The sequence below is a fragment of the Aethalodelphis obliquidens genome, unplaced genomic scaffold (genome assembly GCF_003676395.1).
Source record: "Aethalodelphis obliquidens isolate GAN/ISIS:26980383/991018 unplaced genomic scaffold, ASM367639v1 scaffold1, whole genome shotgun sequence".
NCBI lineage: Eukaryota > Metazoa > Chordata > Mammalia > Artiodactyla > Delphinidae > Aethalodelphis > Aethalodelphis obliquidens.
This window is the reverse complement of record NW_020837945.1, coordinates 28844783-28860912: the sequence shown is the minus strand read 5'-3', so window position 1 is coordinate 28860912 and position 16130 is coordinate 28844783. Positions and strand designations below refer to the sequence as shown.

The 16130-nt window shown below is 37.8% G+C and overlaps 1 protein-coding gene across 1 annotated transcript in view; it reads right to left on the bottom strand.

The window, feature by feature from the left end:
- The window catches only part of LOC113618368 (putative uncharacterized protein ENSP00000383407), a 47517-nt gene that overhangs the window by 5391 nt on the left and 25996 nt on the right, over positions 1-16130 (bottom strand). The window contains exon 5 of the mRNA XM_027102464.1: positions 13928-14007. Within this exon, the coding sequence (XP_026958265.1) occupies positions 13928-14007 (80 nt within the window). The remainder of the gene's footprint in view (positions 1-13927; positions 14008-16130) is intronic.

Below are 16130 nucleotides of genomic sequence, written 5' to 3'. Positions count from 1 at the left end.
CCATCATTTTTTTTCTCATCTACACACACACACACACACACACACACACACACACACACACAGCTTTTAATACCACTTATATGCTGATGATTTCCAATTTATTTCTCTAAGGCTTTCTTCAGAGCTTCAGATTCACCTCTCCAACTGTCTATTTAAAATGATTTATAAGCCTGATCAAGAGTGACCTCTAGCCGCCCCGCTCCCAAGCATGTTTCTCATCTGGTCTTCTTCAACTCACTGAATGCCATCTTCATCCACCCTCCTGCATATCCCACAAATCGGATTATCACCTTTGCCATTTACCTCTCTTTTGGTTACTTATATTTATCCCATTACCGAGTTTGGTCTATTCTCCAATATGTGTCTTGAAGCTGTTTCTTTTTTACCATTTCCATTGTTATCACCCTAGTTTAATTTTCTTTCATTGAAACTATTGCCAAGTCCCCAATTGGTTTTCTTTTAGTTTTTGTACTCCTTTAGTTGATTTGTAATATAAGGTTAGAGTTCTCTTTGAAAGATGTAAATCTGGTGATATTACTATCTCTTAAATGACTGCAGAAATCCCAAGTATTCTTTTAATAAAATCCAAAACTTAATTGGGTCTATAAGGCCCACTTCTCTAGGGTCCCCACTGGCTCAGAAGGTGCAGGCCTCTAGTTTCCTATCTCTGTAACTCTCCTTTCTCGGGGTTTTTGTATATGCTGCTCCGTCTGCCTGGAATGCTTATTCTCATTCTCTTGACCTGGTTAATTCCTTCCTACTCACCCCTGGAGCCTCAGCCTAATGTCATTTTTTTCAGGCAGATCATTCCTGACTTCCAAGTCCAAATTAGGTCTGCATTCTTTTACAATCTTGTCTTTCACTGCAATTTCAGATTTACATTTTTGTATCATCATTGGTTAAATGTCTTTCTTCTCCAATAGGCTCTAAACTGAAGGAAGGTAGGAACCATACCCTTCTATATAGGTATCATGCAGTAGGCTTAGTATCTGTAACATTGTTGACAGTTAGTACTCTACATAATTTAGTTAAAATAATAATATGAGGGTTTCCCTGGTGGCGGGCGCAGTGGTTGAGAGTCTGCCTGCCGATGCAGGGGACGCGGGTTCGTGCCCCAGTCCGGGAAGATCCCACATGCCGCGGAGCGGCTGGGCCCGTGAGCCATGACCGCTGAGCCTGCGCATCCAGAGCCTGTGCTCCGCAACGGGAGAGACCACAGCAGTGAGAGGCCCACGTACCCCAAAATAAATAAATAAATAATATGAAATGAATGAATGAATAAATGGATGAGGACTTGATTTGGTAAAATCTATTTCTTCAAAATGTAATGATGCAAAAAACAGGATTAGGAATTAAGAAATGAGAGGAAATTTAAAAATTATTGTATTTTGCTTACTTATTGTTTTCCTTCAACAAAATGGTAATTATATGTGAATATAAATTTAATATTTTCATACATATATTTTAATATTTATATACTATATTTTTATATGTAAATGTGCATATCTTTTAGTTCACTTGGCTCACATTCCTTAAATAATATAAAAATTCTGTTACAAGTGTTGGATTAAATACACCTCATTTTCTGACACTTTGCTTGACTATTAGGATGATAGAACAATTTTTAGAAAATAGCACCAATGAATTATTGAACTGGATTAGTCCTACAATCATATTTTATGAGCCAGGATGGAAATTACTGGACTTCTAGTCTACCACCCTATTTAAAAAAAGAGAAAACCCAGAGAAGATAAGTGGCTTATCCAGGGAAAGATAATTCATTAATAACAGAGCTAGGATGAGAATCAAGTTTTCTGACTTTTTTTTTTTTTTGCGGTACGCGGGCCTCTCACTGTTGTGGCCTCTCCCGTTGTGGAGCACAGGCTCCAGACGCACAGGCTCAGTGGCTGTGGCTCATGGGCCTAGCTGCTCCGCGGCATGTGGGATCTTCCCGGACCGGGGCACGAACCCGTGTCCCCTGCATCGGCAGGCGAACTCTCAACCACTGCTCCACCAGGGAAGCCCAAGTATTCTGACTTTTAATCCAATATTCTTTCTCACAAGATTTTTAGGAACCAACTAATTATCTAGTTACTAGTTATCTGGTATTGATGGTCAAAATAAGACCAACCAAACTCAGGGTTTTGATTTATAAGTTAAATATGGTTCTCCAATATAGAGGATAAGTATCAGGTATATAGATTTATAGGCCTATCTTCATATATATATATATAATATAATATATATCTTCTTTTATATATGTCTTTATATATAATACATATGAATATTTAATATCACATATATTTATACATGTGTTCTCTTTCATATATGTATTTCACTACCAGGGAATTTAAATCTCTTCTAATTTTATCCCCTTCCTTTTACACAGGAGAAACTGAGGCTTATGGAGACTAAGTAAATCCAAATCATCTAACTGTATGAACTGCGATCTCTTTATGCTACTAATGAAAAGGAAGTTGGAAAGTAACATGCTAGACCTTGAATGAAGTAAAATAATTTCCCTTTGTTCTTTTTTTGTTCTTAATTTCTGATTTAGAAAACTTTTCCGCCTAGTGATCTCTTTAGCAAGTATTCAAATAGAAAAAACCAGATCACCTGACATCTATAGCACATAATTTCTTCAACAGCGGAAATAGAGGTTTTTAAAAACTTATTATCTTGGTTTATTTTTAAAGGAAGCTTTAATGAACACCCTGAAGTGAAACTTCAAGTAGTTTCATGTATTTTACATTGACGATTTCTCTGAACCTCGTAGTCTTATGACTTTTCACATATTTACTCAAATTTTGCCAGTTCTTAGGGCTTTAGAAATGATTTTTTTAATGCACACAATACACTGTTAAGTGGAAAATCAGAATGCAAATTTGTATAAAAAGTATAAACACCCCTCTAAGTGCCTTCTTTCTTCTTTATATACTCGGCATTTTCCAAGTTTTCTACAATGAAGACGTATTACTTCTATAATTGGGAGAAATTATATAATTTTAAAAATGTATTAAGAATATAGGTTTGTTTTAATCAAATCTATTTCTGCCAAAACTGTATCTCCATTCTCTTTCACGTGAAAGTGATTACTCTCTATTTATGACCTAAAACATACTCTAAAAAGATAATTTGTAAGGTCACAATGATCAATTAACATTTAGTAACTCAATGGACAGTAATAAAACCAAGAGGATTATGAACTAGAATCAATCAATGCAAACAAGTTTCATCTCAGAGGTTTATTTCACTGCTTTCTTTGGAACTACAACTAGCTAAAAAGACAATCTGGAAATAATTCATTTACACAAAAGAAATATTGATTGAAGAAATAACTGGTGGAAAAATTGCCATGTTGATGTTAAATATACTTACATAATTATAATTAGAAAATGTATTATTTTTGTGATAGAAATTGAAATGAAATGAAGACTGTATCAGCACTTAAAATAGGGTTGGGCACAATAAAAAAAGTCATTGAATGAATAGGCAGGTGCCTACACTAATTAATGAAATAGAATATATTCTCCTAGAAGCCTTATAAGATATTTACTCATTCATTCAACACATATTTACTGAGCACCTAACCTCTGGGAGACGCAAAAGAGAATAAGACATTTTGTCTGCCTTGTGATGCTCATTGCTTAATATGAGTGATTTTAGAAAACAGTCACCTAAGTTTCTGTGTCTGTCCCTTCCCCTGAAAGGTGAGCTCTTTGGGGTTCCAGAGCTGTTTTGCACATCTCAACCCCGGTCTCTAACATGCTCAATAAATATATGGGAACTGAACAGTTGGTGAAAAATACATCTGGAGGAAAAGGTGAATGTGTGTCATATGAGAAATACAAATAAAATGTGATGGTTATTCACAGGAAAGACTGCACCAAGTAAGGTGCGGAAAGGAAATGCATTTGCCTAGAGGATTAGCAGGCATTCGAACAGCTAAGCAATGTAATTTAGCATGTCTAATAAAGCCTTTTGTGTAACAGGCTTATCCCACTAGATAAATACAAATCACCCACTCAAGTTCTAACAGATTTCTGGCTCCTTCTTCTACCTCTCAAGCAGATTTTGGGGTGCATAATTCTGGTCTTGGAATAATGTGTCATCTAGGCTCTATTTTCCAAGACGCAAGGAAGTTACAAGTTCACAGTCATCTCTCCCCATTTCTGTATGAGTAGCCAAGACTGCTCTTTGCTCATTGACCCATAGGTTGCGGTCTATCTTTTAACGTGGAGACACTGCCAAGCCATCTGGAAGCTGCCAGGATTACACAAGTCAGAGATGCAAATGAGGTTGTGTTGGTTTAAGGGGAAAGGCTGCAGAAGCAATATCTTTCCTACTCCCATGTAATATCCTCTGCTTTGAAATTTTGAAGAAGTTTCTGGAACAGCTCATAAGCACATTTCTTTTTGGGGGGGGGTACAGTCTCTAGCTGACCAAAAAATGTGAATGATAAGAAATTTAAGAGCCAGTATACAAATTAATTAATTTATTTTAAGCACTGTTGGATTCCTAACACTATACAGAGCTATGGGTATAGTAAATTACATAGAAAAAATACAACCCTTGTATCTAGGAGTTATAATTTAACATACACAATAAATAAATGAAAAGTGTCAGGAAAACCTGATTTAATAGAACCAGCCTTGGACTGCAGATAAGTGACTGCTCTGCTGTGATGCTCTGATTTGTGACTAGACATGTGCACTTGAGCAAGCCACTTCACTTCCCTATATGTCTGCAAAATGAGGAGCTGGATCATAGGAATGCATTGCTGCTCAAATAAGTTTAGGGACATTACATTATATATGTATCCATTTTGCTACCTTATATAAACTCTTGGACCTCAGAAGAGTATCAAGGAAAAAGTGGGAATGAGCTACTATTAATCACAGATTATTAGCATTTGAAAGAGCCTTTGTATTCATCTAGTCCAACACCTTAACGGTGAGAAAACTGAGGCACAGAAATATGAATTTCATAGCCTAAGAACACAGTCAGTGGTAGCTCCAGGTCCTTTGATCCAGTTCTTTTGATTCTGTTCTAATTAAGTTATCTCTTAGTCTTCCCAAACGCATAGCCTTATTTTCATCGGGGAAGTCCTTCTAGTATTCATTGAGATTCAGTTGTTTTTCTCCCCACAGCTCTTTGATATTTTAACTAGTCATTAAAAACTCAGAAGGCATGGGAAACAGCAAAGGTAGGGTACAGTAATTTTTCAGGGAATAGAAGTAATATTTAAATAGTACCTTTCCATCACCTCTTCCTACCTAGCACAGCTATCATTCCTTTGACAAAAAAGTACTGTTGAGAAGAAAACTATAGAAACTTAGATGTTAACATGTTAATTATCTTTGGGAAGAGCGGGCCATAAATGGAGATATCTTGAAACTATTATATTTGTACCTACATAAAGAAAATGATTTGTTATAGACGGTTATTTGCCACAGACTCTGCAAATTTATATTACATCTTGGGAAATAATAATCAAAGAAAGTTGTATAATTTAGCTTATAGTGTTCTCAAAAGCCAATCTGGAAAAAGAACTGCAAAGAGGATTTACAGTCTATTCAAGCCCATAATATTATAAGACTTGCTGCTGTACATGAGTGTCCTGGAAATGTTTCCATACCTGCTAAAACATGTCCTTTCCCTGAACCTCTGTTTAGCAATAGCTCAACAAGGAAAGGAAAGTGGTTGACATGATCTGAGGATTTCAATGTCATAAGAGAGAGTTGGCACACAAAGGTGATATACTTTATAACACTAAAAAGTTTTCCATGTCTCAAGAGAAATTGCTAAATTTTAGGGAAAGTTTTTTTACATTAAAAACTCATCCTTCTTTGAAGGAAATGCTTCTCTTGGGTCAGGAACTTTCTCAATAAGGACAAGTCTTTTTATGTTCTCTAAAAACACTTCCATGTGCCAGCTGAAAACAAATGTAACAAAGAACTATAGAAAACAATGCTCATGGCATTAAAATTATTGGGAAAGAGATGGAGAAACCACTTAAATATGATACAGTAGGCTTAATATGTCTTGGGAGTGAGAAGAACTTCAACATTCAAATGTCACCCTTTTTAATGTCAAAAAAAGAAAAGAAGATTGATGTTGACATTCTTTAAAACAAACAAAAACAAAACTGTACAAAGATACCAGAATAACTGGGAAAGGATTCATTTCCTCAACCAAAATTATCACATTATCAAAGTACAGTGATTAATGTTTCATCGGTAACTTGATCGTTACATACATGTATACAAAGATGAATACATATGTGCATGTATGTACATATAGTATATATACATTATATGTACAGTGAATTCACTCCCAACCCCTCACTTACTCAAGTTCCAACACATGGTCCAAAGCCCAGAAGAAGTTTGGTAGAAAGAAAGTTAGGGTCAGAAAAATGGTTTATGAAGCCATCTATTTCTTCTTCCCTTAATGCCCTCCATCATTGGATACATAATGGGTATCTCTCTTTGAAATTCTGATGGAGTTTAAACTCAAACTAAATATACATTTGGAGTTGGGTCATATCTGGCATCATAGTGTTAGGGGACTGAAACCGCCCGCCCTGGCCAGGCACCGTAGTAACCACTTGCATGCGTTATCTTACAACAGGAGATCCTGGTAAGGAATGTGGAACTAGCAAGCTACCACCAATGGGAAGAATTCGGGAAAGGTCAAAAGGAGAGAGGAGACTCTAGTCCATATGTCCTACCAACTTCCCAGAATCCTTCTCACTGGAATCCATCTTGGCTGAGTGATGCTCACGCCACCAGGAAGGACCTTGGGTCAGAGTGATTGGCCAGAGACAACCAGTAAACTAACCCAACTACTGTAAAACCTGAGATTGCAAGCCACGTGGCAGAGTTCTCCTGGGTTCCTTACCCTGCTGTTCTCTGCCCGGGCGCCCCTTCCCAATAAAGTCTCTTGTTTTGTCAGCACGTGTGTCTCCTCGGGCAATTCATTTCTGAGTGTTAGACAAGAGCTCATCCTTGGGCCCTGGAAGAGGTTCCCCTTCCTGCATCAATAGCACAGGATATTTTTATTATGTTTGGTTCCTGTCAATGTAAGGTCCTTACTGTCAACTTCTACTCTTTTGAAAAATCCAAGTACCTGGCATTAAGCACGGTTTCTACCCAGGGCACTACAAGCCTACAGCAAAAGGCACTGGATGGAGTTTATAATAGAAAACAGACACGAATTTCAACTTTTATTCTGAGAGGAAGTCTTAAAATGGGATTAAGAAGAGTTTAGGGAAAGGACATAAATGTTCATTGAATATCTTCTAGGGGTAGTATACATATGCTTCTTCGTTTAATATTTATAAAAATCATAAGAAGTTTTTCTTAGCATCATTTTACACATAATGAATTTGAGGCACAGAGAGTTTAAACAAGTCCAAAGTCAAGAGTTATGACTCATATAAAGGTAAAGCAAGTTTGGTTACTTTATAGTAACCAAAGCTAGGCAGAAGTCCACAAGTTCTAGACCAAAACCAAGAGGCAAAATGTAGAAACTGACAGAGTAGCTGAAGTGATGGAAACTAGTACTGAGTGATTAGATTTCATTTTGTCATTGAGCGTAGCACGTGGATTTTTAAAGAATTAGGCCCACATTTTCAGGCTTGTGTTCCCTTTTAAAGATATCAACTAGTTTGGCACAGTTTAAGTTACCAGAATATGTTTGCTAGTCATTTTTTAAATTATATAATTCTTTTAAAAATGAGAATAATACTGGAACTTCCCTGGTGGCGCAGTGGTTAGGAATCCGCCTGCCAATGCAGGTGACACGGGTTTGAACCCTGGTCCGGGAAGATCCCACATGTGTGGAGCGGCTGAGCCCATGCGCCACAGCTACTGAGCCTGTGCTCTAGAGCCCGTGAGCCACAACTACTGAAGCCCTCGTGCCTAGAGGCAATGCTCCACAATAAGAGAATGAGATGCCACAATGAGACGCCCACGCACTGCAATGAAAAGTAGCCCCCGCTCACTGCAACTAGAGAAAGCTGCATGTAGCAACGAAGACCCAACGCAGCCAAAAATAAATAAATTAATTAATTTTTAAAAATGAGAATAATACTGAGAAATACCCAAATAATTCCTATCAATCTTTTAAGATGATCAAGAGGTGAAAATTCCCACAGGTATTTAGAATTAGAACTTGGCTAGATAACACAGCTCATTCATAAAATTCATTTGTTACTACCAGCCATTTCCTTTTCTGTGAATAAACTAAAAGTTAAAATGAAGGTTGCTTAAACTCTTTTCCTTGCTTTAAAAGGGAATATAGATAGATAGATAGATAGATAGATAGATAGAGTATAACTTTGGATACTGAAATAAGATCTAGTCTGATTTTAACTTCATTTCACCAGAGACAAAAATGTACATTACATAACATTCAATGTTTTTTTAATACCAATTAAAGTCAGTCTTTAAAGTCTTAAAGTTAAAAAAAAAAAAAAAAGAGGTTACATTCTATTCTAGCTACCAAATAGAGTTCTACTTCTCTCTGTTTGTGAAATGAGTTATAATCTTGGTCTTGGGATGCAGGAATCCACCTCCACCTGTAGCCTCAAAATATTATTAGGTAGCTCTGGTGGTTTTAAAATATACCCACAAATTGTTTTATACTGCTCTCTTCAAAAGATGGGTCATAAGTCCCCTCCCCTTAGTATGAGCTGGATTTAATAACTTGCCTTTAACAAATAAAATAAGCTGGAAGTGATGGTATCTGACTTCTGAGACTAGATCTTAGAAGGCATTTTGGTTTCCTTCTTACTCTGTGTCTTAGACAACTCACTCTGGGAGAAGCCAAATTCCATGCTGCGAGGACACTCAAGCAGCCCCATGCGAAGTCCAACACGGTGAGAGACTGATGCCTCCAAACAGCTCCTCCCACAAGGAGCTGAGGCCTCCTGGCTGCGGCCACGAGAGGGAGTTTGGAAGCAGTTCCTTCGGCTTAGGCAGCCTTCAGATGCCATTTTAATTCCAACTTCATGAGAGACCCTGAGCTAGAATCACCCAGCTTTACCACTGCCAAACTCCTAACTCACAGAAACTGTGGCATAATAAATGTTTGCTGTTTTAAGCCCTTAAATTTAGGGGTAATTTGTTATGCAGCAACAGATAATATAGTAGCTAAAGTTATATAATGGAGAAGAAAGTACTTGAAAATAAGAGCAATGCACAACATCATTAGTTCATCTTTAAGTGATCACATCACACGTAAAGACTATTTTTTAGTTGACACTTTCAGGAGCTATTTAAATAATCTGTCATTTTGGCCTCTTTTTTTCCCCGCCTTATGGTTTGTTCACAACTTTGCTTAGAACCACAGAAAAGTTGTCTGATGAAACCTAATGAGGGACCTGCCTCTGCTGCTTGTTAACAAGAGGATCACAGCATAACCTTAAAGCTCTTCCCTAGTCACTTGGTGTCATGACCTCAGTTAAGCTCACCAAAAAGCAATTCTGCTTTGATCTAATATACACACCTTTCCCAACAATGCTGTGCTGTACTGGATACAGTTTTAAGTATATATATATAGCCAATGAACTGTATGTAGTCCATAGATTTTTTGTTATTAATCTAATTTTCATCTTACAGGCTAAATGACTAACTCCCAACTCTAGATGGTGATTACACTGCTTGAGAATTGAAGGAGGCTAGTCTAGATTGTACAGTCAGAGCTGATTCCAGACATCATCCAACTCTGTGAGCACAGTTTGGGTCTAATATCTTAAACCAATTAGGATTCAGTATTAGCAGAAGTAACCATTTTAAAAATAAAGTATATCAGTTAGGAATACATTCAGCTTTGAGGAACAGAAAACCTAACAATAGTGGCTTAAACAAGTATGGGGCTTATATTTCCACACAATAAGAAGTCCAGACATAGGCGGTCCAATGCTGATGCAGTTACTCAAGAATGTCAATGATGAGTAATGCTCCACACATTTGTCTGCTTCACCATCCTTAACATGTGCCTTTTGCCCTGAGGGTTGCAAGATAGCTGCTAACTTACCAGATATCAAGTTCCAGCTCCAGGGAGGGTGAAGGGCAAAGGACAAAGCTTTCTCCTCATGAAGCTTTGCTTTATTTTTTTTCAAAAAAGAAAGCCCTCCCCAGGCATTTCTGACTACATCTCATTGGCCAGAATTGGGTTTCATGACCACCCCTAACTGCAGGGGAGGCTGACAATTCAAATACTTATCCTTACAGTTGCCATAGAAAAGAACATCAAGAAAGAGATTGATTGGGGGTTTCCCTGGTGGCGCAGTGGCTGAGAGTTCGCCTGCCGATGTAGGGGACACGGGTTCATGCCCCGGTCCGGGAAGATCCCGAGTGCCCGGGAGCGGCTGCGCCTGTGAGCCACGGCCACTGAGCCTGCGCGTCCGGAGCCTGTGCTCCGCAACGGGAGAGGCCACAGCAGTGAGAGGCCCGCGTACCGCGAAAGAAAGAAATTGATTGAAAGCGTATGGAGTGATCTAACACTCTAACTTTAGGGAACCTAAGGTTTTGAGGAATATACATATATTTTTATAAAAATATAAACATATATTTACATGTAAATAGATATAATAAAATATATTTTTATTATATATTTACATGTAAATATATAATAAATATATAAATATATTTATATATTTTATAATTATATTGTGTATAAATATTTATTTTAATATTTAAAAAATTCATTCATTCAGCAACACTTTTTCCACGGAAGTTGCTCAGGGAGAAAATGTTTTGGTGCATTCCTGGCTGGAGGTACTTGACATTGCTGAATACCACTAGCACTGAAAGTAATAAATGTTATCCTTCTTCTATATCATGAATATGAATGGTGCTCTGAAGGCTGAATGCAACCAAAGAATTTACATGAGAAATGAGGCATGAAACATTTTTGAAAATATATTAGCCCAAAGTCCGTATTACTGCATATTTTATACCCTTTTCAATATGCTACAGAAGGTTTGAGCCATCAACTGAATGCTGCCGGAAAAGAACAAACAAGAACAAGGATACAAAAATCAAGGCTGGGAGTCAAGTTGCCGCAAGATGTTCTTTATGGTCGTTATAATGATCACAGTACCAGGCAGCTGGCTTTGCTTCAAACTCTCCCCTTGAGCACTTCTCGTGCAAGCCTGGTCCTCCAACAAACTAATCCCAGGCCAAGTAGACAAAAATATTCACGGAGTAAAGTCAGTATCAGAGAAAGCATTCCATAAACATCTTCCCCCACTCCGGCCACTTGGTTCCTTGTACTTTCTTTTACTTCTGAGATCATCTTCTCAGTTTGAGAACATTAAGGGAACATGTCTGGTTGAATGTACTCTGGCTGGAAATTCAATTCATGTTTAAATCTTTTATTCTGAATGTTTGTATTGTCCAAAATATATTTTGTAGGCATGGTCCTAGGGTAATAATAACTATAATATGTTTTACATCTTATGAAATTTATCCCATGTTAATGATATTCAGTAAAATTGCCAGTGATATGAATATATTCACCCTTTTAAGATATTATTCAGTATTTTGATCCTTTCTACTTTTATATAGTTCTAAAAAGTTCTGTAATGAATGCATATCATTCCTGTAATACGGAACAACTCTCAACTTTGGTTTTTCCAGGAGGCTGTTCTCTTCCCAGACCAGACCTGAACCTAGTTGGGGCTTGTGAAGTGAAAATACGTGAGACATCAAGTCTGCAGACAAGTTCTCATCAACTATCTGGTTCCCAGAGTCTCATGGTTCACGTACTGAGCCTCCTCTGAAAACTCACATAAAAATACTGATTCCTGGACCTCAGACATGATAATTCAGTTGGACCGGGGTGTGGCCCAGAAATCTGCATTTTAAAAAAATACCCTAAGTTATTCTGATATAGATGGTCCCCAGGCCACACTTGGAGAAACGATGCTCTGGTAAGTCATTTGCTCACATGATGAGAGGCCACAGTCTGTGCCAAGGTCCATTCTTATGGATTCCACCAAAGGGCCAGTTTCCCCTTCTCACCAGAGAATGGTTCCCTCTCTCCTTCATCTTTCAAAGGGTAAACTGCTTCTACTTTTCTTTTCCTCAGTCACAAGGAGTTAATATATTAATAATTTTCATAGCGCTGCTTAATATTTAATAATACTCTGTTACACTGAAGTATTCTGTCATACAGAAAAAGTGTTTCTTAATTAACTAAGCTCAACTGAATGCCTACTGTGAATAAGAAGAGGGATATTAAAGATAGATAAGATCACCTCCCAACTCTCAAATGAAGATTTCTAGATTAGATAGCTCCTGCCTGTCTGTCACTGGGTATGAATTCCCTCAACTAATCTTTAGTGATAAACTACATAGTACATTTGAACGGTTACCATTCTAGAAGAATCATTTCTTAGCCAATTAAACTGTACAGAAAGTTTGGTGTTAAAGATTTACCTTTAACCCTTTAGTCTAAGAATGTTCTATATCATTTTCTTATTTCTAAGAGATAGTTCTATTTTTCTACTAAAGACCTAAAGAAGAATTCCTCTGGGCACAAAACATGTCAGGGGAGCTCTTACTATAAACCAGTTGTTATTTTTTCCTTGCTATCAGACAGTGTTTCACTTAAGCTCATCTAAATTTGGGAGGATGAGACTGCGTGTTTCAGAGATAATCTACCAGCTGTGCTCGTGAAAGGGTCATTAAATTCTTGCAAAGAGTAAGAGGAGAAGGAAGGGGAAAGAGAAGAGACGAGGCTCTCTAACAACAACTAAATTTTTAAAAACATCTCTTAAATGCCAGCCATGAGGCTAAGTGCTTTAATGAAGTATTTCACTTAATCCTCATGACAGCCATGAGATATAGGTTCTTTATAGATTGATTTTACAGATGATGAAAACTGAGGCATCGAGAGATGAAGTAAATTGCCCAAGGTCATATAGCTGCGAGGGCCAAACTAAGACTCCAGCAGAGCTCTGTCTGTTTTCAGAGCTCTCAACCGTCCACTGCAGGAGAACCCATTGGTTGACAGACTTCCCGGCAAAGTGCAAGCTGGCGCGGCAGCCCTCTCTCGGGAGCATAGTTCTGTAACTCCGGCGGCATCAGAGCAGCCAGCAGGAGCTGTGCTTGATCAAAAGTTACGGTCCACTGTCTAACTCATCGGAGGACCTCCGACAGCCTCAGAAATCAGGCTGGATTTAGGAATTTGAGTTCCCTTTCCTCACCAAATCAACCCCTCATAATTCATATGCTACCTACCATCTGCCTATGGATCAATCTACTGTGCTGAGGAAGGTCAGTTCTAAATTTTCTAATAAAACCATCAGAATGATTAAAGAGAACCCTATGGCTGTGAGAAAAATATCAAAAATCAGTATGATGACTGAGTTGGCCCTATTGACTCATATATGATTTTTTGTTACAGGGTGAATAGCAATGATTTGGCTGTTAATTAATGCTATGTTGTTATTATTAGGGAGGCCCAAGGTTCAGACATGCTTAATTGCTTGAACTCCTGGGCTAATTAATGCAAGTTTTAAAGGGCTATGTCAGAAATCACAGTATATGTTTTTACATCAAGCATAAAACGTGAGGGACATGCCCCTCACTGAAGATTGCCAGAGAGTTCTAAACACTTAGCACAGGTTTTGCCAGAGAAAATCCCAGTATATTAATTTATCAAGTTCAGAGTTACTTATCAAAAGGCTATAGAGCATGATGTTTTGCATAATCAAAATGGTTTATTAACTCGTCATCATTTAATTTTTTCATTTATATTCCAATTCACAGAGACATAAGCATATGAATTACAAAACAGCCTGCAGTAACTAAATACAAAATAGCTACAAAGCTAAGTATTGTACACCACGTACAAATCAATAACAAGATGATTTTCACCAAACCGTGTAAATGTTGATTATTTACATTACCTGATAAGAAATGCCTTGGAGTTTTTTTCCTTGAAGAGTATGTCTATTATTACTCAAAAGAAAATCATCTTCATTTAGATCTATGAAAAGAGGTAAGCGTTACACAGAGATTATCAGAAATTACAAGATTTAAAAGTTTAAGTGCAATTGAATACCTAAAAACTTTTCTTTAGTCTATTAAGGCCTTATATTGACTAGACCATGAATGTTTACTTTCTTAAAGATACACTGTTCTTATAAGAAACCAATCAAAGTAAAATAGAAATTTAACAAAAAAAAAAAAAACAAAGGATGCCTCTGACCAGCTGTGTCCTTGAGCAAGCCATAGAACTTTTCTGGGACTCAGTTTCCTTCCCACTTATAAAAGAGTAGCATCTGAGCTACTAAACCACTTCTAACTCCAAAATGCTATGAGGTAATGTTATCACCTCACTTGTTTCTGTTAAACCGAGCTTTCCATCCCTGGCATTTTGAGCTTCATTAGCTTATGTCTTCTCAACATGAATTATTTATGTTGAAATTCTTCTCTGCCTGCTTTGGTAAAAGCTTTGGAGTGTGTCATCCATTTGCTTGCAGCTAAATGAAACCTTTTCAAAAGATAGCAGCATTTCCCTTTCAGGCCCTGTAAAACGGGCTCCATTTATATAAATCTGACATACACAGTGCGCTAAAAGAAGACAGGACTTCATGGATCACTTACTCCAAGCCCCGTAGTTTACAGATGAGGATACTGAGACCCACAGAAATCACCTGGCCTCCAGGCCAATGACTTTTTCTTTCACCTTCACTCCCTTTCACTTCCAGTCACTACTACTACTTCAAGTTTCCACTATTCCTCATTCTTGTATTCTGAGGGGGAGGAAGGAAGAGGCAAGGCCTACCTTCCACGCATAGTGAAAAACAGAAGCAGGTTTATCCCCCCATCCCCATTATAGCTATGGTTAAAAGATATATTAAATTCACAGCTCAGTCTCAGAATTATTTACACCACCTAGTTAATATTTCACATCAGAGTCACCACACTACAGGGCTCCAGAAAATGCTGAAATTTTAAAATGAGCTGGTTTTGTGATCTGCCTCTTTGAAGACAGATCTGCCGTCACACAGTCAGAATGGTAGAAACAGAGTTTTTACACCTTTTTTTTTTAATTTATTTTCTGTACTTAGAAAAAAAAAAATCTTTCCTCTGTTCCTATATTCCTTTTCAACTCTTTTCTTTTTTGTGATCCCTCGAAACTGAATTTTGGAGAGCTCCCTCTATAATTACTCTTTTGGGCTCAGGAAAACACCAGTGAAGTAGACTCCTGTACTCTCGAAACTGGAAGCCACAGAGCGAGGGATGGGCACAATGCATTTATATCACTTCCATAATAGTGCAAGGCAGTAAGATGAGTGATTCATACACTACGGTGGGAAGAGAGCACCAGGACCCAGAGTACCCCCAGAAGATGCAGGGCCTCAGTGGAAGCTTGAAGAATGGAGATTGTTTGGAAAGGCAGAAGAAAAGGAATAGTTAGATACAGCAGCAATACTGTGAACACTAGCCTATAGTGTGGAATAAGTGGAACATGTTGAATTAAATGTAGAAATTGAGATTGGTCACGTGAGAGGGCAGTTCTAGATATTGCACAAGAGGAGGTGAGCCTGGGTGGGTGAGTAAGGCCAAATGGCAATGGACCTTGAGTGCCAGGTGGAGGAATGTGGACATAACCCACGAGACCAGTGCTGCAAATATAAACATCTACAGAAGGCAAATAAGTAATTTAACTCAATGAAGTGAATTTTGTCAAGGAGACATTGGGAGATCTGTGGTGAGGTGAAGGTCCGTCCGCCATTGCTAACAGGCAGCCATTGTTCTCAGCTGTCTCAACAGAAATCACCTCAGACCTTGGACCCAGGATTGGCAATGTCCCTCATGTTTCTCAATAGAGTATAAATATATGAATTTTAAGGTAAAATTTCTTGATTTTTAAAATACTGTACGGCCTAAACAAGCTTTTTCTCAAAATAAATTTATTTCCAAAACTACCCATTTGTGGCCTCTGCTTAAAAAATGGGAGATTTATGAGGGTTTTGGACGAAGAAAGGGACACCAGGAAAATGGCATTTTATGAAGATTAACTCTTTGTTTTGTAATCTTATACATTTCATTTATTTCTAACCTCCCAAATGTTACCCTGCCAAAAACATTTATAAAGATAGG